This window comes from Nicotiana sylvestris, chromosome 1 (assembly GCF_000393655.2).
Source record: "Nicotiana sylvestris chromosome 1, ASM39365v2, whole genome shotgun sequence".
NCBI classification, from domain to species: domain Eukaryota; kingdom Viridiplantae; phylum Streptophyta; class Magnoliopsida; order Solanales; family Solanaceae; genus Nicotiana; species Nicotiana sylvestris.
The window spans coordinates 16,600,112-16,623,545 of NC_091057.1; the positions used below are offsets into that span (position 1 = coordinate 16,600,112).

At 34.3% G+C, this 23,434-nt stretch overlaps 1 protein-coding gene across 1 annotated transcript; it reads left to right on the forward strand.

The window, feature by feature from the left end:
• The first annotated feature begins 6,837 nt into the window (after window positions 1-6,837).
• Window positions 6,838-20,293, forward strand: LOC104234153 (uncharacterized). The gene is made up of 18 exons (XM_009787662.2): window positions 6,838-7,529; window positions 8,185-8,295; window positions 8,400-8,456; window positions 8,558-8,634; window positions 8,729-8,828; window positions 11,207-11,280; window positions 11,884-11,984; window positions 12,073-12,176; window positions 13,175-13,228; window positions 13,328-13,383; window positions 13,474-13,512; window positions 14,472-14,610; window positions 14,813-14,997; window positions 15,396-15,463; window positions 15,554-15,626; window positions 16,740-16,801; window positions 17,662-18,859; window positions 19,803-20,293. Exons 1-18 carry the CDS (start codon window positions 7,449-7,451, stop codon window positions 20,050-20,052), a joined length of 2,829 nt encoding a protein of 942 aa, XP_009785964.1. The 5' UTR covers window positions 6,838-7,448; the 3' UTR covers window positions 20,053-20,293.
• Window positions 20,294-23,434: the final 3,141 nt, after the last annotated feature.

The following is a 23,434-nucleotide window of genomic DNA, read 5'->3' on the forward strand; positions in this document are numbered from 1 at the left end:
AAATAATCCGGAAAAGAAAATGGGCCGGACCGGACCGGGTCGCGGGTCATGGGTTATTCCAAATTGAATTTTGTTAATTAATTAATTAATTATTTGAAAAGAATTTTGTCCAAAAAGATTAATCAGTTAATCTTTGACCAAATGCGAAGCCGAAGACGAGCGAGAGACGACGACGACGGTGCGAGACTTGCCTTCTTCTTAGCTCTTTACGATCTAAAAGATGAGCTTCTCTATATATATACAAAGATTTTCTTTCCTTCTACCAATGAGGGACAAAGTGCATTAGTAAAATGAACTAATTCAAAATTTCACTTCCATCCATCTCTTTTCCCACCATTTTCCATTCATACCTCTTTTGTTATAAATAACAAATAATAACAAAAGCCCAACAATATATACCCCGTCGTAATACTATTAGTTTAAATATATCTATTTTCCATTAATTTTGTCCAAATTGGATATTCAATCCTACGTGACACTGACATTTGATGAGGTAGATGTCACATGGCTTGCCACCTCAGCGCCCCTAACCCATTTTACCGCTCCCTTATATTTTTCTCCAACAGTAAACTTTTCTTCCCTACCACTATTGCTACCATTACTGTTATCATGAAAAATATTGTATTTCAAATTTTAGTCTTTTATATATAGACTAGAGGCACTGATATAGCATGTCACGTGACATCCACCTCATCAAACTTAACAGAAGAAGGGTATATTTGAACCAATAGTATGAATGATATATTTGAACCAATAGTATTACACCCGGGGTATATTTGAACCCAAAGGATAACGAATAGTATATTTAATTTTTTTTCTCATAATACAAGGGTATATTTGGCCCTTTGCCGTTTTAGAAATAAAAATTTTGATGGAGATATTTACCCGATATTTATGCTCGTGAAAGATAACAAATACCCTGTAAAATTAGTCGAGGCATGCACAAACTAACTTGGGAAAAAACAACATTAACATGATTGCATCAATCATTTATAGACACAAGGTTACTTTGCTCCTAAGGATCTTATACGTTAAGGAACTACTAGAATAGGTTCCTAACCCACACGTTATTTAATTTGGTATTTCTTTGTTCTTTAAAAGGGAAAAAGAAAAAAAGTCACGAGAGAAAGAGAAAAGGGACAAAGCAGAAGCAATATGGTAACAAAATGCCAAAATTTGGAAAAGTTTGTCTAAAAGGGAACAATTAATTGTGTATTTGCTTCTATAATTTTATTTTCTCTTTATGCTAAATGTCCAAATTTGCAATCATAACATCACTATACGAAAGGAGGAGCATATTCATAATCACATATTTGTGAACTGCTAAAAGAGTAACAAGATTCTAATTAATAAAGGTAGTTTGATTTATGATTTAAAAAAATAAGAGATGTTGTAATATTGTGCACCTTCAACGGTTTTACATCTAATTCTTTAAAAATTATTGTATGAATACTTTATTTAAAAGTTTAAGTTATTAAAAAAAAGCATGTACTTATTTATTTATTTAATTATATTTTCAATATACTCTAATGACGGATAAATATTTTGGCGAAGGCGTATTTTTTTGGGGAGGGTGGCCATGATTTGTGAAAGATGGGAAGATAGAAGAAGGTAAATATTTATGAGCGTCCAACAAAATTGCCAGGTCTTGAAATATATATCGATTTAATGTAAACATTATGAGTGCGTAAAATTTTCTTATCAATTTGTAGATGTCAATAACATGACATTGGACACTCAACGCTTATCATCAGTCCTCCTACTACAAAAGCAAACCACAGAATTGAAAATATTAGACCTTAAAATTTTGCAAAATCAAACATAAGTCATTCGTCAACCTTTGATTATGAATTATTCATTTATTTGACAATGAAAACTAAGGGCCCCACGAGGCTGAATTTTTTCTATACAAGACTAAGGACCCCTTTGCCCGATACAAAAATTTCATTTTGTGAATTCTTTTTTTAGAAAAAAATGTGTTTGTTCATGAATTTTTGCAAGTTTTTAGAAATTTTTTGAAACTGAGTTTTTCGAAAAGATCACTTTTTTAAAAAAATTTTAAAAAAAATAATTTACAAAACTGCAATATTTTCTCAAGTAAAATGCATGTGCAAATATAACTCCAATTTTCGAATACCAATTTTTAACTTAACTCCAAATATTAATTATTATTTTTTCAAAAATTATATTTTTTATGTCCAAACGCCTACTATGGCTATCATCTGAATTAACGTTTGATCCAGTTTCGTAGCCACTGGTTTGATACCTTTTAAAAAGAATAATTATTTCTGTCAATAGCTGCTAAATAATTATAAATTAAATTTTTGCTTTCACATGCACTGGCCGACACCCGACTTAAAAATTGATATAGCTGTAATTGCCCCCTCATTTCCTTGGTCTTTTTTTATTTATTTTTTTATTTTTAATTTTCGTCACATGCATACCGGGAGCCTTGATGTAACTGGTAAAGTTACTGTTATGTGACCATGATGTCACGAGTTCGAATTGTAGAAATAGCCTCTTGCAGAGATTCAAGGTAAGGTTGCATACAATAGACCTTTGTGGTCCGGTCCTTCCGCGGACAGCACACATAGCGGCACCTTAGTGCACCCGGTTGCCCTTTTTTTTTCCCTGTCATATGCATACTTTCTTTATGTTAATCACAATCATTATAAAATTTCACTTTGTTTATAAAAGTTTGTCATTTCACTTTTGTTTTTAGTTTTTAAATTAAAAATAAAAAAATGAAAAGATGAACTCAATAATATTTTTTTTCTTTTAGATGCTTTTCCATAACGTTGATCTTTGTATACGTTAATGCTTATTGAATCCTAATAATAATAATAATGGGATTCAAAAAATGCAAACTTGCATAGTTAGTGAAAAATTTAATTATTTAGGGATTCAACAATTTATATATATACCAAAATTTTGATTTTATCATATTTGTACAATATAATTTACAATATAAGTGAATTCAATTGAATCTTCTTCAACACACTTGGTAGGCGTTTGGACATAAAAATTCTAAATTTTGAAAAAAGTTGTATGCAAAGTTAAATTAAAAAATGGTATATTTGAGATTTGAAATTATGTTTGGACATGCATTTCACTTGAAAATGAGTGAGAATTTTTTTTTCTTCTGAAAATGACCACTTTTGGGTTTTTGAAAAATTTATTTTCGAAATTTTTTAAAAAATTTGCAAAATTTCTTGGACAAACATATTTTTGAAAAAAAAATTATGGACAAGCGGGGCATTAGTTCTGCCACTGGATCTCGTACAAAATTATTCTTAGGATAGAATGCTAATCAAATGCAGATTAAATAATACTTCCTCTGTTTCAGTTTATGTGAACCTATTTCTTTTTTGGTCCGTTCCAAAAAGAATACCCCTTTCTAAATTTGGTAACAATTTAGCTTAAACTTACAATTCTACCCTTAATGATAAGCTTTTATAACCACACAAATACTCTGGGTCCTTTTTTGACTTGTTTAGGACCACAAATTCTAAAAGTCTTCATTTTTTCTTAAACTTCATACCCAGTCAAATAAATTCACATAAATTAGAACAGAGGAGTACTGAATTTTATATAAAAATTATTTTCTAATCGGAATAATCAAACGAAAACGTGATATTTGGTTTTAGACTTTACCGGGGGAAAATGGTTTTAGACATCAAACACTACTAGATTTCTAGTGGTAGAAATATAACAAAAATGGTCTAAAATGGATGGCCGTGTAACGTCAACCACTCATTTTATGACTTTTTGGCCTACCCCTTGATTTCTTTTCAATTCAATCTTGATGGCCCCAAATCCTCATCATAATCGGTCCCACTTGTCTTGACCTTTTGGTACTTGACATGCATCAACACCATACATGATCTTAGGACCTTGAAAAAAAACTTATGTTTTAGAAGGAAAAAAAAAAAACAATTTATACGTTGATTAAGATTTGGTACCAACAATGATCCAAAAATTAAAATTGATACTAGTAGGTAGTAAAATTGAGAAATATGAGAAAAGAACTCGCTTGTCTTATAATTCATCAAAATCAAGAAATCAATTAGAAAATACAAATTTAGAATTTATTAAAAAAAGTAGATATATATTATATGTGTGATAATTCTTCTTTCTTCTCAATATATATATATATATATATTGAAAAGAGAAAATATAATGCCGAACTCGTAATTTTATTCTTGAACATATAATTAAAGGGATTGGGGGAAAATTAAAAGAATATAGGGTCTTCCTTAAAAAAGAAATAAAGTTGTTATTATCAAGATTTTGACATGTATTCTAGAATTCTTTTAGGTACTTTATTCCTTGTGTTGGAAACTTGGAATACCAAATGGTTACTATTTCTTTATGTGGATAGAAAGTGGCATCGTATTTGAAGTCATTTTAAATTAGTCTGCCATTTTAATAAGGAGTTTCATATGTAATGATATAGATTATTTTAGTTTAAATTATTAATAACTTGATTTGGTTAATTGATTAATTTCCTAAGGAGCTAATTTTCATCCAGAAGAAACTATCATTAATTAAAATCGGTTCAATGCATGTGCAGTTTTTCAAAGTAAAGAAGTTCAATTGCGTATCGAGAAAAATAAATATACATTCTAGAAAATGATACATCTCTCGTTGCCTATTATTGCCTAGGCGTTTAAAACATTTATTCTTTAGCTATGCATTTTCTCAACTTTTTAGACATGGATAATAAACCAAATTGAAAACGTTATGAGTTTTAATTCTTTCCTTAATTATGCAAATTAAGCTTAAAAGGGAAATAACTTAATGCCTTACAAATTTCTCTCCTCAAACTCATGAATTTTAAGGAAATAGGTAAAAAATTATGAGAACGAGTTACCGAATTTTAGGAGATACGCTAGAGGGAAAGTCAGGATTTCAAGTTTATGGGTTCAGGATTCTAGTTCATTTAAGTTACTGGGTTCTAAATTAAAATTTTGTGTATATTAAATAATTTTTTAAGATAAATATACGGTTTGAACCAAAACTATTAGGTTCAATCGAAGGGCTGACTCCGCCCCTAAAGACGCATAATTGACAACAAGATAATTTAGTCCAATATTTTCATTTAGTTTAACGAAGTATAGGATATTGTATATCAGGTTAATAATTTATGTACCAAAGTATATTGTTACGTCCCACCTATTTATTCTTTAGTCCATAAACTTTAGTGTTTCAAGGAAGTGTTATAATTTAATACGAATCCTAAATTTTCCCTTTTAAACATTTATTCAAACTAAAATGTTTTTGAGAATCAAGTTATAATTCACTGGTAAATAATTACTATTTCGTGTTCTATTTGCACAAAATTCAAGTATTCCTAATCATTCGATTTCTTTTTATTTTTCAATCTCTGATTTCCTTAATTATGTGAAAAAGGAAAAAAGTGGGGTTTTCAAGCACAACAAAGCCGGTAATAAGCTTTACATAGTAGTAATTATTGTTACGGTTTGGAATTGACAGGAAATGCTATTTATTCATTACAAATCATGCATACCAAGGCATGTTATTATGGCTATGAGGAATGAAATAGAGCTTTTTATTTTTCCGCCAACCAAAATTGAGGTACCAATATCTACTTTTAACTTTTTTTATTTTTACTTGGTCTTCCTAATATATACTTGTCATTAGAACATTAACTGTTGTATATGGTAGAGTGTTAACTAGTCAAAAACTCATACATTTAAAAGATGAAAGTAATTAATGAAAATGAGAATGATTAAATAATTGATGTGTGGATATATTAGGAGACAAAAAATTAGGAACGAAGATATACAATGTAAGGTGGAGTAACCTTCGTGTGGTGGACAAGATGAAGAAAGCGAGGTTAAGGTGGTTTCGGCATATGAAGAGGAGGGGCACCGATACCCCAGTGTGGGATTCGATATGTTGGCAATGATAGGTTTAAATAAAGGTAGAGGTAGGTCGAAGAAGAATTGGGGGAGATGTGATTAACTAGGACATGACACACCTTTAACTGATCGGAACATAATCCTAGATAGAGAGCATGAAGGTTGAGTATTAAGATAGAAAGTTAATAGGTAGTCCAAGCGATTTTTTTCTTTTCCGAGGGAGGTCGTGGCTCTAGTTTAGAACACCTTTTATTATTATTATTATTATTATTCATTTTTATTACTACTGTTGCTTTCTTTCTTTGATACTATCCAATTAATAATGTGGAAAGGACAATAAAAAAATAACTCTTTTGGTAGAATTAGAGGAGAAAGAAAAATCAAAGTTTTAGGTAATCAATTTCACCGTCCTGTATCAAATATAATCATCAGTCTCTTTATGTCCCTCTAATAACATAAAATGTTATCCAAGTAAAATTTAGTTTAACAAGTTTTACATATGATGACATATATAGAAGTTATTAATTATTTTATATCTGCAAATTGAACTGGTACTTTCTGATCTTCAAATTTTCTTTTATATCTTATGCACATATTCTAATATTATTTATATAATTTTTAAAAATTTATATTGATCACATAAAATACATGTGTAACATATCAACAGACTATTCAATACTTGTCGTTTGATATTGATTATGAAACAAGTTATTTCATAATTATCTCGAAATAGTTATTTTAAAATTATTATTTGAATTTTCTAAAAAGATAAAATAATATTACAATTTCGTGATAATTAATTATATTACAATTTTATCCCTCATTCCCCGTACAAGATGAGAGCTCTACCCTGATAATTTTTTATCCAAAGCCATCGCAAATTAAAGTGACAGCTTCTTATATCACTATCCTATGATTATTAAATTGAAAACTTCTCTCTCTGCAACTGTCCTTTCTCTTTCTCTTTCTCTATCTAGAAACATTTTTTTCTCTCTCTACAGAGAAGACCATTACATTAACCCCAAAAAACTAGTCAAAAGGCGTGGGTTCATATCCCACAGTAAAAATAAAAATAAATTCTTCTTTGATGATACACCTGGCAACTGTTTGACACAGTTTCAGAACTCCTGGTTTACACCTGTTGGATCCTCTCAATGCTCGATAGCTAAAAAAAAAAAAATATATGCAATAAACCCAAGAAAAAGCCCCACAATATTCTTTGATTAATTTCTATATACCCAGAATTGAATTTTGGGGAATCCCAAAAAATCCCACCTTTATAATACTACTGGGTTTATCATTATCTGGTCTAATTTTGGCTCTGTGTTTGGTTTTTCTGAGATTTTGGGATCAAACTGAATTTTGATCAAAGTTTTGTAGTGTAGTTGAAGAGAAGATTAGTAGATTGCTTATTTGTTGGGGTTTTCTTGGAAAACTTGAAGCCAAGTTTGGACTTTCCCCCCTTGTATTTGTTGGCTTAAGGCACTGTTTGGTAAATGGTTTTGAGGGTATTTTGATTGGAGAAAGGTTTGGTCTTTGAGTGTTTTAATAAGGCGAATAAAAATGGTGAGTGGAACTTTGTTTCATTGTAGAAAGAACTCATGGCCACCTGAAGAATATATCAGTAAAGCAACTTTACAATTGGTAAGTTCTTCTGATGATGGGTTATCTATCTAACTAACTACCTTGTTAATTAGCTGGTGATATATATATTTTTTGTAAGGAACAAATTCTTTTTGTTGTTTATAGCTGACCTCAACTTGTTAGTTGTTGCAACAAAATTTGTTGTTTTATGCTATGGAAAATAAAAGGGGAGCCTTGGAGCGGCGGTAAAGTTGTCTCCGTGTGATCTATGGCTCACGGTTTGAGCCATGCAAGCAGCAATAAATTGCTTGTATTAGGGTAGGTGGTCTACATCACACCACGGTCTTTCACCGGATCCTGTGTGAACGCTCGATGTCTAGTGCATCAGGCTGTGCGTTTATGCCACGGAAAATAATGAGACCAGTTGAATGTAATTGTGAATATATGCTGAACTTGAAAGCTAAAAGACATGCTTCACTATGCCAGGGAAAATGTTGTTAATGACGTTTGAAGTTGTTTTGAAGTTAATTGTTTTTCTTTCTTGTATGTCTTAATATTGGTCCTGCAACATAGTTCCAATTTTATCTCCTTTATTTTTGTGTTTTATTTTGTTTGTTTGTTTTCATATTGTAGGGAGTTGCTTTTTGATCTTTCACTTTAATGATGTTCAATTTTTTAAAATAGTTTTAATGATCTTGTGTTTTGCTTGCTGCAGTTTGATTTTGATAGTGCTGCACCACCATCTCAAGCTTGGAGAAGGAAACTAAATAGTCATGCTAGCAAGTTAAAAGAATTTAGTGTAACATTCACGGAGGCAATAAAAATGGTATGCATGTCTGTTTTAGGCTTTTACCACTATTGTCATATAGGAAAATTCTCCTGGATTTTGACTTGTTGCTTTGCCTTGTAATCTTTGTTTATTTTTTTTAGGTTCGGCTTGGTATACGTCTATGGTCATATGTAAGGGAAGAAGCATCCTATGGAAGGGTAACTTTCTTGGTCTCATCTATACAGTTACAAGTATAATTTCATGCTTTGAATGAGTGCTGTGATTTCTGAAAGGTCCTACCATTCTCTTACATGTGCAGAAAGCTCCAATTGATCCCTTTACACGAGAACGCTGCAAACCATCAGCATCTCAGGGTGTTCCACTTGGAGGGATGGGGTTAGTGTATAGAGTATAAACTAGTGAACAGCTGTTCTGCTGTATTGGAATTCTTTTATTGATCTGATGAGATATCAAACTTATAACATCACAGGAGCGGCAGCATATCCAGAGGCTTCAGAGGCGAGTTCAAGCACTTCCAGATTCTTCCTGGAACATGTGAGACTTCTCCAATCATGGCCAATCAGTTCTCAGTAATGCTCTATCCTTCAACACTATATTCTTTCAGTTCATATCTTTATTTGGATATTATGAACGAATGAGGAGCACTCAGTGTAAGCTCAAGATGTATGAGCTAGAGTTATACCACTTTTATCTACAAACCACATCTTATATTTCACTAACAAAAGATTATCATAGGACTAAAAGTAACATTGACACTTTGAACTTTACATTCTAATAACCTTTTCAACCACAAGATAGTGAAATCAACCTATGTTTGATTATTGAAATAGTAGCCGAGTACCCTTCCAAAAAGTTACCACAAGACCTCTGGTCAGAAATGTTTTGGTCACTGAATCTTGTCCAAAAATTTCCGGCCACTGGAAGCTTGTTGAGAGTGCCGTCATTAATATCTTGGCGCAAAAGTTGCCGCTGGAACAATGGCCAGAATAGTGGCCAGAAGATGATGAAAGGTAGCAGTGTTGCTGACTGCTGGAATTGTCAATAGAGGTAAGAATAGCATAATTACGAAAAGAAGGAAAAACTTTGGCTGGACCGGCAATCAAGAGTTATAGCATGTGAGAAAATTAGATGAGAGAAGAGACAAAAGATAACTCAATGATAGCGGAGTACAATACGCTATCCACATCTTATATTTAACTAATGAGGAACTAATTAATACCAAGTCTAACATTCTATGACACTATCAAATGGCTTTTAAAATAGCTCATCGTTGCTGGTATTTACCGTAATCTTGATACTTTAAAAGTGAGTCAAATTTAGCCTTATCATGGTAAACATAATGTTTAAGCACTCATAACGAAAAACTTGGCGGGTTGATAACTCGCTCGTAAGAATCATCATTCAAGAATTTCTACTAATTAAGCAGTTCTTGAACATTTAGCATATGCCTTATTTGAAGGTTGGCGTTTGAGTAGTTAATGAGCTGTAATGCTGCTCCCTTTTGTCTTTTTAGAAATTGGCTAAAATTGGTGTAATAATGTTTACTGAGAGGTATTTGTTTTCTATGAGATTTTCCATGGGGCGAGTGGCATCCAAAGGGCCTCATTGTTCTATGAACATATGGGAATTGAACAAATGCAACCACCTGTCTATCCTCATGCCTCATGGAGTAGTTGACTACCTAAGTTGCTTGGACTCGGGTGTGGGTATCCGATATGGGGACGGATCGGCAAAATCTAAATTTTAAGATTCGGGGGTGCGGATCCGGATATGGATACGGGTGCGAGGATTCAGCTGATAAAAAATAGAGCTATAAAAATATTGTAAATTTTGAGAGATATTATGTGAAAAACTTACATGAATATTGTAAAATTCAATCTTTCTCTCCAATAACAACAACATACCCAGTATAATCCCACTAGTGGGGTCTGGGAAGAGTAGGGTGTACGCAAACCTTACCCCTACCCAGAAAAGGGTAGATAGGCTGTTTCCGGGAGACTCTCAGCTCAACAGAAGAGACAATAATATCAGAAAAAGACCTGTAACAAAAAAGATGCCAGAAAGAAAATAACAGCAACGAAAGGACAATAACACAAAACTATGCAAAACAACAATGTGAACACAACATAGACCGCTAACAAACCTAAACAATATTCATGTAAGTTTATCTCTCCAAGATGGACATTATTCTTTCATTCTCCTAAATCTGTTTTATTTTTGATTTTGAGAAATCAAAATCTCAATTTTTCTCCCAAATTTGTTGATGGACTCTGGTCAAAGTGTCTGAAGTCAATTGACCGAATCTGGGACGTATCACACTCCCGTCCCCGTCTCGTATCGAGACGGGGACGACACCAAAATCGAAGAGTCCGCGCAACTTAGTTGACTACACAGAAGAGGGGCTGGAAAAACAAAAATGAAAGAATTGTCCCCACTGATATAGACGAGAGTAGTGAGTCAGAAATCATGTTGCTTAGATTGGAATCTTTCATCTTGAAGTTAGTACATGTGATGTCGGCAGGTACTATATATTGTTTTAAGATGTACGGAAGGTGTAGAGATTATGGTGTTTTATGTGTTAGTCGAACCAATGACCAATCACAGTTTCATTATTGAATCAAATCCATATCGGGTTTCAAAGGAATTTATGATAAAACTTTGTTGGAGATGAATCGTTACAGAGCAATACACACTTGAAGGACACGATTCCATTGCAGATCTGTAAGTTGGGGCTAGCCGATCCAGCTGGTTTTCTAGAGCGATTATATGCATTTGGTAGAGTTAACAGTTCTGTATCGTGATATGCTTTCAAGTACCTAAAAAAAGAAGTATTTGAAGCAGTTAGTTATAACAAGGCCTGTGATTTGTTGCTTGGGAAGACTTTTTTTTTTTGTCTTGGATGTATGATTAAAGCACTTAATTTATCATGATTTCTTTTTTAATGCAGATTTTTATATCCCGGGATGGAGGAAACAAAAAGTATGCATCCGTTTTATCTCCGGGAGAACATGAAGGGCTAGGGTAAGGAACTAAGTGTCTGAGGAGTAATTTCAACTTCATGCCGACTGATAGTAGATTTCTTCATCTATTTTTTTGGGGGGTGGGGCGATGGGGGAGTGGAGGAGGGCGTTCTGAGAACACTTATGTTCCTTAACATCCATCTTCCTTCAGTTTCTGATATTTTTGATCCATTTCTTGCATTCATTAGCTAGATCACTGGAATCTTCGAACTAAAAGAAAAATCAACTTCCAAACTCGATCACATACCATATTTAGCGGCAAAAAAAAAAAGAATCTTCTGTCGAAATAAAGAGAAAGTTTAGTAGCTGATGGACCAACTTGCTGAAATTTGTCTCGAAGATAGAAAATGAAAAGAGTCCCTTTGGTGCCATACTATTGGTAATTCAATTAAACTGGCACCGGTAGCTTTTGTGCTAATGCGTACAGGAGGTGTACTATGTTGAAACGAGGTGCGAATTGATTTGTTTATCATGAAGTAAATAAGCTTCACTCTGAAACACCCTGACCTGATAGCTGAATTCCTTTACATTTCAAGAGGGAATAGAAAAGGAGGGAAAGGTAAAATGAGAAGATTCTTATGTCTATATTTTCTTCCTCTTACAGGAAAGTAAGTGATCATGGTATATCGTCGTGGGGCTGGAATCTGAGTGGACAGCATTCTACATATCATGCACTCTTTCCTAGGGCTTGGACAGTATATGATGGTACTGTGCTACTCAGCTAGAGTATTTCTTTTCTGATATGTTGACTCAGTTCTATAGATTTCATTTTGATTTTTCCTTTCATATCCAGGTGAACCAGACCCAGAACTGAAAGTTTCTTGTCGGCAAATATCACCATTCATCCCACATGACTACAGAGAGAGCAGTCTTCCTACATCTGTTTTTGTTTACACTGTATGCATACTTTAAAGTCCTGCTATATAACCTTTCTATGCTGCTTCTCGTTCTCTAGAATCATGTGATACCTTAATCTGATGAAGTAACTGTAATTCAATGACTTAGAAAATAAAATTGCCATTCTTATGATTCATGACTTCCCTTTGACCATAATATAATTCATACATCTATTGCATGATCACGAAGTGAAACACAATTGAGGATGCTAAATGCAACTTTGCAGCACGAGCTATCATTTATGAAGATCTTGTCTTGTGGTGGAATTAAAAGTCACGTTAATGGTTCATCCGGATCAGTATTTTCATAAATGCTATCTTCAATACTCAGAATCGTAAATGCCAATTATCACTTTTTGCGTTCTTTATTCACTGTTAGCTGTTTCTTTTTGCAAGAAAGTCAATTGTGTCATTTGAGGAAAAGTAAACATATTTGTCTCTCTGTTAGGGGGGAATACTCCTATTGTGCAGTAGGAGTATCTGTTATTTCTACTGTTATCCCTGTGTTATTGTCGCAGAATTTCGTTGTCACTTCTTTGAGCTATTTTACAACCCGATTTGAGTGTTCGGTATGAACTCTGCACAATTAGAGATCTTGTCTAACGACGTTCTTTATTGTTTGTAATAGACCATATTTTTTATTGACGTAGACAAATGATAGAGCTATAGAAAGTTCTATTTATGCATGATACTTGTGATGTATATCAAGATTAGTTGATAAGATTTTATCTATTTTATCAACAAAAAAAATCAAGATCAGTTGATAAGATGATGACAAAACTTCAACAAATATCTTCCAACATGCTGTTTTTGGACTTATTAGATCCATAAAATTTTTGTAAAATGCAAACATGCTTAACTCTAATGCAAGAAGTCATAATTCTTTTGGAAATTAATGAAGTGATGTTACCTAATATCAGCATTAAATTTGATCTGAGGGACTTAATTAACTGCTCCTCTTGTGTGCTTATTAGCGTTTTTCTTTTGTTTCTTTGGTAGTTGGTGAACACTGGGAAGGAAAGGGCACAAGTTAGCCTTCTTCTTACATGGGCGGTAAGTGGTTCCACACTTCTGGTTGTTGCGATTGTGTTCGATTCAGTAAAATACTATGGGATTATTCAATATTCAGTCACAATTATTTGTTTTATACAGAATTCAATTGGAGGTGTCTCACACCTATCAGGAGATCACGTGAACGAACCATTTATGTGAGTATTTATCATTCAATCTCTATTTTCTTCCATATACTTGTGGTTTTGCAATTGATTTTCAACCCTTATTTATCTTCCTTTTGACAGAGGTGAAGATGGAGTCTCTGGCGTACTCCTACATCACAAGCAAGTCATCAAACCTTATTAGCTAGATATGACGGTTGGTTTGCAGATGTTCCTTGGTATTTTCAGTTTTCTTGTAAGGAAAGGTTGTGACTGGAGAAGTGAAAAAGGGCAATTGTGGATCTCTAAGATGTCAAAAGTTACAAACAACTTCCAGAGAGACACTAAATATGTCTTCTTTTATACTGACGATTTGACTAGTCAATAAAATACAAGATCTAGGATTAAGTTGGAGAATAGTGTTTCATAGTGCTATCAAAATATCCTTATATTTCTGGGCTCTTAAGTCTTAGTTGATCCCTTCTCTTGAGCTAAGAGCTGCTCTTAAAACAAGGGACGGGCTTAATTCTTTCAGCCATTATAGAATAATCATCCATTATTCTTTTTTTAGTATAAACTTTTGACCATCAAAGAACTCATATTGGTTTTGGACAATTTTCCTCTGTTTTAACCATACGAGATATGAGGGACTTCGAAACTTTTCTCATTTGAACATTTACTTTAATGAGAAAGTTAGCCACTGTGAGGTTTTGAAGCACGTGATTGAACTCGAAGCGGCAAGGGGATGTCTGTGTACAGTATTAACTAATCCATATGACAGACTGACTTTTGCGTAGAGCAAAAGATTAAAATGATAACAAGCTTATATTTTCTTTCTGGTTTAGCAAGCTAGTGCTTTGTTGCTTATTACTGTAGTGCCGTGATTTGGCGGTTTTCCCTTGGTGATGTTCGGGAGTTGCATTTAGTGAGGATAAGAACATGGTGTTAATTGCTAGTAACAATTATTGACCTTTCTGAGGGGTGTCCCTCTGGGGAAACTGATATCTTTGGTCATTACAAAAGGGAAAATGACTTTTATTCCATGCATCACGGTCGGGGTTTTCCCCTCTTTTGTGGGCCCACTTTTGTGAGTTGAAATTTTGAGTGTCATGTTAATTGTTGTGTTGTTGGCTGGGCTGCAGGACAAAAGAAAATCCTCCTGTTACTTTCGCTGTAGCTGCATGCGAAACTCAGAATGTCAGCGTTACTGTTTTACCCTGTTTCGGCCTGGCTGAGGGAAGCTGTGTAACAGCAAAGGATATGTGGGGTAAAATGGTTGAGGTAATAGCTTAAACTATTTTCTGATAGTTAAGACTTTCCGGTGCGTCATTGAACCTTGAACAGATGGTCCATTATCGTCCTTTTTATCGTATCTGGAGACAAGTCCTGCATCAGTCTATAGGGTTTAAAAATTTCTATCAACACTAGTTCTATTTGGCTTTATTATATATGTTTCTCATGATTGCCTTGTATGTTTTTTAAGGATGGGCATTTTGATCGAGAGAACTTCAGCAGAGGACCAAGCATGCCATCATCACCTGGGGAGACACATTGTGCTGCAGTTTCTGCATCCGCATGGGTTGAACCACATGGAAAATGTACCGTGGCATTTGCTGTTGCTTGGTCATCTCCTCAAGTTAAATTCATGAAAGGAAAGTCATATTATAGGTAATATTTCATGTTTGGGTTACTCCTCCTGAATGTTGGACGTACACTCGATTGTGTTCCCATATTGTTAAAATTTAGGATTTTTGAGACTACTGCATATTTACCTTTTGTCTAAATTCTAAAACATAAGTATTTTGATTATAAATGTGTTCAGCACAATTATCCTCGAAAATGTAAAACATAAGGAGGTGAATAGGCAACAAGAAAGGAATCTCCGTCATCATTATATCAGGAGTTCGTCATATTTTAGAGTCAAGTTTGTCAAGCTATTATCATATTTTAGAGTCGAGTTTGTGAAGCTATTAATTTTCCTTGAAGTCCTATCTGTTAGGGGATACTTGTCTTATTCTTTTTCTTTCTTTTATTTTCCTTCTCCTGGGTGTTGGGGTTTGCTACAGGAGGTACACACGGTTCTATGGAACTTCTGAAAGGGCTGCTGTAGATTTGGTTCATCATTCTTTGACAAGTGAGTGTCTCCTTTTCTGCTTAGGCTCCTGTTTAATTTCTTAGTTGTGCTTACTAATTGATGGCGTTATTATTCTCTTACATTGATCAGATTATAAGCTGTGGGAAGAAGAAATTGAAAAATGGCAGAATCCTATCCTTAATGATGTTAGGCTACCAGAATGGTAAGTTTGAATGTTTAATAGAGTTTTTGCATTAGTTATCATCACGAGCATGTGCATAATATGAGAAAGGAAGGTTAAAATAAAATTAACATGAACAACTTTGCGATAAGATCTGTACGACTTATCAACACTGCATACATCCAATTACATAGAATTTTTACCAAGATTTTATCACATAATAAATTATATATACTCCTTGCTTTCTGTGTTCCTGCATGTGGAAGATTCAAATAATTCCACATATGAGTGGTCCATTTGAAACAACTATATTGTGCGTAATTAAAGTAGTCCGGCAACATTTCATAATTTTCTTATAAACCACAGAACTAGTTGTTCATCAGTGTTATTTTGAAGTCAAACACGGTACGTGAAGTGAGGTTGGAAAATACATGCTAGAGCCTATCATGGTTGACCATTATTTTAGTCTTTCCTTTTGACACATGCCATTCGAGTGGTCAGACATGGAATGGGACAGGTGAAGAATGTGAAGGGAGAACCGCTGTGGCCTTTTCTTTTAAGGCCCGAATGATAACAATTTTGAAGTTAGTTGTTTTGACAATTTACTTGTATTTTTAAATTGCTATTACTTTTATACTTTTTCCTCTTGGAATCCATGCAGACTTAGGGCTCAATGGAAGAAAAAAAAGTATGTAGGCGATACCGAATAGTTGGGACTTGAGAATATGTTTTAGTCATGTTAGTACATTTACTTTAGGTCCTAAGCTTTTTAGGAATTTTTTAGCCTTGTCAGAGATTTCTATGCCGGTAGAAAATATTAAGGATTTCTTCTAATACTTTTTATGCTTATTTGTATAAATTTGGTTCGAGTTTAAATGGATAAACATGATTACTAAGGATTGATATAGCAGACTCCAACTTGTTTGAGACTGAGGCTTCGTTGTTGTATTACTTTTGTACTTTTCGCTCTTTCTTCTAGCTATTGGTAGCTTGTTTATATTTACTGCCATTTACAAAGTTCATATTTCACTATTTTGTGTTTGTACGTTTTTATGAGTTGTAGCTGAATATTAGTATTTTATATGCTCTGTTCACATAGCGATCGAATGTATGTCTGGTGGAGTGCTGAACTATTACGACTTCTGAATTTTACAGGTACAAGTTTACACTGTTTAACGAGCTGTATTTTCTGGTGGCTGGTGGAACATTGTGGATTGGTATTCTTCTTTTCGTTCATTCTACAATATAAGCTTATTATTATCTTAATTTCTTGAATGAATCCCACATTATAAGTGCTATATTAAATCTCTCATTTTACCCCTTGAAACGCCTATTGGTTCTGAATGGATGATTGGGTGTGCTTCCTAGTCTACACAGATGAGTAGAGGTTTTTGTGGGCTGAGGGAAGACACGTGATTGCTTCTGCTGCTCTCTTCTGTTATTCTTTTGAACCTTGAGTGGAATTCTTCCAAAAGTCGGCAGCATCTACTAAGTCAATAGTTTGTGGGACTCTAGGTGGAGTGGCCACGCGGTCTGAGCCTCTCAAAATTTTACTTGCAGAGGTGTAAGGAGGAGATGAAAATGTCCTATGACTTAATCGTATTTTATTGATCTTTATTATTTCATGGATAATTGGGTAGTTATATCTTAGCAGTGGATAGGATTTTGTGGCATCTTCTTAGTCTCCTGTATTTTCCGCCACTACTTCAATCACTTTCGATAGTGGGGTTACCAAAGTCTCAGGATATCATGCTTACCTTGATTAGAAGGTCTCCATAGGAAGTCTCTTGATTCATAAATCTCTCTCTCTCTCAATATTCTACTCTGTCCTTAAAATGTCACAATGTTATTTTACTCAGCTGAATCAGATATTTCAGTATAAGCTCTAGCAGATTTGTATTATGTACGTACGTCAAATAGACAATTTCATGGAGAGAATTGGGTTTCATCACTCATCTGTTGCCTGGATATACTACCTGTTCAACATGTTGCTCTGGAACAAAGAGTGGCTCATTATTATCTTTAAATTCGTTAAATCATTAATTTGTTGATCTTGTCTTTACTCTCACTTTTGTAGACTCTGGTGTTCCTTCTTCAGACTCGGTTAGTACCAGAATAAAGAGACCGAGCAATGAAGTCAAAGTAACTAAAGTCAAATCGAATTATAAAAATGGTGTACAAGTGGAACAGACGGCATATAATGGTTATGGGGAAGACAACCATTTCTCAAGTTCTGATAAGATTTCAGAATCAATTATTACTGACAGTGATGATGTGGGTAGGTTTCTATACTTGGAAGGTGTAGAATATATTATGTGGTGTACATATGATGTGCACTTCTATGCCTCTTTTGCACTTCTTGCTTTATTTCCTAAAATTGAGCTCAGCATCCAGCGGGAGTTTGCCAAAGCAGTCTTGTGTGAAGATGGAAGAAAAGTGAAGTTTCTGGCGGAGGGTAATTGGGGAATACGGAAGGCGAGGGGGGCTATTCCTCACGATCTTGGAATGCATGATCCTTGGCACGAAATGAATGCCTATAACATACATGATACTAGTAAATGGAAGGATCTTAATCCGAAGTTTGTGCTTCAGGTATATAGGGACTTTGCTGCAACGGGAGATTTCTCCTTTGCTACAGATGTCTGGCCTTCTGTATGTGCTGCAATTGAATATATGGATCAATTTGATCGTGACAATGATGGTCTAATTGAAAACGATGGTTTCCCTGATCAAACGTATGATACATGGACGGTTCACGGAATAAGTGCTTACTGTGGTGGTTTATGGCTAGCTGCACTTCAAGCTGCAGCTGCAATGGCCATGCACGTAGGTGACTACGCCTTTGCAGAAAAATGCAAAGGTAGATTGATAAAAGCCAAGACAGTGTTTGAGGCAAAATTGTGGAACGGGTCATATTTTAACTATGACAGTGGATCTAGTAGCAACAGTAAGTCAATTCAGGCCGATCAGCTCGCTGGACAGTGGTACATGGCATCATCCGGCTTGCCCGATCTCTTCGATGGCGTAAAGATCAAGAGTACTCTTCAAAAAATTTATGACTTCAATGTCATGAAAGTTCGTGGTGGCAGAATGGGTGCAGTAAATGGAATGCATCCAAATGGAAAGGTGGATGAGACTTGCATGCAATCCCGCGAGATATGGACTGGTGTCACGTATGGTTTGGCTGCTACCATGCTTCATGCTGGTATGGAGGAGCAGGCGTTCACTACAGCTGAAGGCATATTCATTGCAGGCTGGTCAGAGGATGGCTTTGGGTACGTTGCTATATCATTCTTCCCGTGTATCATTTGGTGAACTTTTACATGATAAATAGCTGGATGATATGCAAGTAAACATTAGGCAACTCCATGAGTTAATTTTGCTACTCCTGTTTATCAACATGACATCAGACTCGGACACCTAAATGTTTGAAGCATGAGGGACACTACTTTTAAGTAGAAGTACTATACATTGCTTTAAGAATAGCAAGTGAACACACTGATAACAAGAAAGAGATCATACAGTACATATTTGATCGATTAGTTAGGCATAACTCTTGATTCATAACAGCATTATTTTTTGATAAATCCATAACATATCAAGTAATCCATCACATAAAACAACTACATTGCATTTTATCCGATCTTGTTGTGGAAATTTCCGGCACTCTCTCGTCTAATTTAACTGTGGCATATGCCCTTCTATTGCTTGCACCAAGTCTGGCCAAACAATGGAGAGATATTGAAACCTAGGATATCTCTCACCAACAAATTATGTACAGTACACCATACCAAAAGTGCCTTTTTTGATTGATAACCTTATATGTTAAATCCAGCAGCTGTGCAGAAGTAATTTCATTCATCAATACGTTTCTCTCTGTACTGCAAATGTCCTTTAGCCTCCTAAAGTGCTAAAGGACAGTGATGCCGGATGATATTTCTTACCTTCATCACAACACTCCAAAAGAACCTGGCCGCCATTCCTCCAATCTGTTTTGTCCCATGAACGGTGGCAATGTTGAAGATAAAAGGATTGCTTATGGGAGAATCCATTTTATTTTATCAACATTTAACCCTATCGCTTTTGACTGGTTCAAACATCTTTTTATTCTGTGACTTAATTAACTTGCCAACATATAAGCTAACAGTATAATTTGCTAGTTTGTGCTCTTTGCTTTAGGTTTCTTATGTGGCTTTATCTTTCCATTTTATCATGCAGATACTCATTTCAAACGCCTGAAGGTTGGACGATGGATGGACATTTTCGATCTCTGATATATATGAGGCCTCTCTCAATTTGGGGCATGCAGTGGGCGTTATCGATGCCTAAGACAATCCTTGATGCCCCCAAGATCAATATAATGGACAGAATTCAAGTGTCCCCCTACACTCCTCAGGAGACAGGCGTCCGGAAAATAGTAGAAAAAGCTAAATGTTTCAACGGTTCTATCTTTCGCTGTTCTTGCTAAGAGTTTTTAATCTTTTGTAGATATTCATTCCCTTACTTCCGTCTAGGGGAACAGCGAAGGTGGCTGTTCGACAAATCTCTTAACACCAAAGGCAATAAAGCAATCTCCGGTACTAGGACTCGATATAGATATAATGACGAAAGTTAGTATGAGAATTTGGTTTTTGTTTATCAATGAGCATAACTTTGTAACAGACTTCTTCTGGTGTATATTACACGAAAAATGAAATTTTCTTGGTGCATAGGTGAAACTAAGTTTTTACAGTACTGGACTGAGACGGGTTTAAATGGAGCAATACGGAGTTGCGTCGGGTTGAGGCATTATGAAATCATTTGTTCAAATTTATGTAGTGATCTCAAATTTTGTCAACTATATTCTAGCGTTAGGTCATTTCTAGCCAAGTACGAAAGGCATTAAAACGCTGAAGGAAGATCCCGCTAAGATTATACACCAAGTATTTGCCACGGCAGAAGTATAATCGACTCTGTTTCTCAAATAACACCCCTTTCTTTTCTAACATTTTGCTTCTTAGTCTTTTCTAACATTTTCAGAAAGTACAAAAGACGTATTAACGATTTAAAGTGTTGATGGAAGATTATACACCAAGTTAACATGTGATTTTGCGCAGTTAGCTTTGGGAAAACGCCCTCGGATCTAAGAGATAAAGTTTATGGTCGATTCCGTTTTTCAAATAGTAACTTTTTTTCCATCATTTTGCTTTTTAGTCTTTTCTAATGTTTTAAAATAACTTTCTTTTCCAACACTTTTATGTGGATACTGATGTAATATTAATATGATTGATAGTTTAATTTATTAGAAATTGACGAGGCGAACTAGAAAAGGACAAATATTTTGTATGGCTGGTTATTAGCCATGTCCCTGTGACTGTGAGTATATGTAGGGAAAATGTCCATATAATATTTTGCCGAATAGCAATCAAATTTAAACATCAATATCTTCATTAAAAAGAAAAGAGAAATTATGGCCCCTCTTCACCTTTTCATACCCGACAGTTTTATGGATTGGTAGTTGAGCCGACTTCAAGTCTTCTTTTTTTATATTTCAACTAGTGAATTTCATATAAAAGATATCATTAGATTTATGATTTAATTTCTTCTTATACCCAAATATTAAAAGTAATTATAATATTTGCGAAATCTAATTTTTTTTAATAAGATAAACTAAAAAAGTTCATAAATTCAACCGACATGATTTTTGGTAAAACTTAGGAGGCGTTTGGACATAAACAATATGAGATTTGAAAAATAAAATAAAAATGAAGTTATGCTTTACAAAATGTCTATCAATTAATCAAGATGCGATTTTCTCCTAAAAATACCCGGTTCTTATTGTCCTAATGTCCTTTTAAGATACTCCATATGTATTGCTTAATCTTCTCCCTAAAAGTTTATTGTACCAATTACTCAAGTTCGCTTACAAAAGTGATTAAAAGAGTTCTAAGACAAAACAATCCTCATAAATTTAGCACAGGAAGGTTTTCAACACGTTGTTGTGACTTTATTGCTCTCTTTTTTTCATCAATCTTCGCATGCGAAATTTTTAATTGGACTATAATATTTCTTCCTAATTAGTTGATGCAAAATCCACAAAAAATAGAATTTTCCAGGAATACTCTTTATCATTTTAGCCTACAAATTCGAAGTGTTCATTTTTGGTATATCAACAATCAAAGTGCTTCAATGGAAAAACATGAGAGGGAAGTGAAACTTTCATGGAGAAACAAAGCTACATTCACACAAGTCCATGTAAAAAGATATATCAAAATGGTTGAGAAGAACACAATGCTTCTGATCCCCTGCTCAGAGGCGGATCCAGGTTTTGATGATTATGGGTGCCACTATTTTTAATGCAAACCTACTACTACCGAAGGAGATTGAATTAGGGTATACATTTTGTCGGTTAAACCCATATTGATTTAGTTCGGTTCGGTACGATCCATTTAGAAATAATTCAATTTAATTTAGCAGATTTTTGGTGCATATAAATACGTGATCACCAAACAGAATAAGTTTTGTCCAGCTCGATCTAATTCGCTCAATTCAAATTCTATTAAATATGAATAAAAACATAAAAAAAAAATTAAGTTAGCAAATACACTTATTTAATCTACATAGAGCTAGATTAATATCATTTTTATCGTTGTCATCACTTTAAAAATAAATTGTATAGTAAAGAAAATATAATATTGGGTGAATACAACAACAACAACAACAATAATAAATTCAGTATAATCCCAAAAGGGGGGGATTAGCGTGTACGTAATCTTACCCTTTCTTTCCAATAGACCTTCGATTCAATAACCTTCATTCAATATTTCAGAATAATTTTTTGCTCTAAAAATAAAAAGAATACATACGCAAAACTATAAATTAAAAAGAAAAGTAGATTTTAGAAGAGAACAAATATAAAAAAGAGTAGATAAAATACAAAAATGAAGAAGAAAGTAAGAAGAGAACTAAAACGACAAGCACCAGCTACAGAATGCGTTTAGTTTCGATCCCGAGTCACGTGTCTGGAAATTGGGCAGCTTACCCGTGGCACCCACAATCAATTGTGACTTTGGGGTGCTATTCTTTTAATATTTATATTTTTTTAGTAAAACATCAGTACATAAATAAAATACCCGAGCGACCGGGTGCCATACCACCCCTAATCTCCTAGGTAGATCCGCCCCTGCCCCTGCTTCATTTATTCGTCGCTTGCTTCACCCCCCATGATATCCACGAAACTTTAAACTCCTAGCGGAAGCTTGACTCCTTTTGCGACGTCCATGGGACTGGTTTTGGATCAAGGAAGAGCTAGTATTTATATACAGAGGCAGATTCAGGATTTCAATTTTATGGGTTCAACTTTTAAGGGTTTTAACATTGAACCCATTATATTTTTAAAGTTATGGGTTCATACCTACTATTATTATAATTTTAATAAATTTTTACATATAAATTTTTGCTCCGCGTCGAAAGTTATGGGTTCAACCTGCTAGTAAGACATTGCATCCGCCCCTGTTTATATAGTATGATATGATGCTGATACAACCGGAGTTCCAAATATATAGTAGTGGTGTTGATGCCATACGTAAAATTAGAAAATGACTTTGAATTGCTAATGGCTTGTCCCATGACCTCATTCATCACTCATCAGAGCAATAAACCAATTTATGCTAAACCATTCTGCATGGTGTTTGGATATAGTATGTTTGTTTATATAGTGGTTTAAAAATATAAAGATGAAGATTTCATTCAATTATGTAATTAAGTGATGCATATATAAAGGTGTAACTGAATTTTTTTTGGAGAAATCCATGATTGCATAAAGCTGTAACTGAAAGAACAATTAATTTCAAAACCGAAACTTTATGTAA

Excerpts from the sequence above, each read along its gene's own strand:
- LOC104234153 (XM_009787662.2), top strand. The coding sequence starts at position 7,449 with ATGGTGAGTGGAACTTTGTTTCATTGTAGAAAGAACTCATGGCCACCT. Across the intron at positions 8,457-8,557 it reads AAGAAGCATCCTATGGAAGG|AAAGCTCCAATTGATCCCTT; the intron begins GTAACTTTCTTG and ends TTACATGTGCAG. Across the intron at positions 13,384-13,473 it reads CACGTGAACGAACCATTTAT|AGGTGAAGATGGAGTCTCTG; the intron begins GTGAGTATTTAT and ends TCCTTTTGACAG.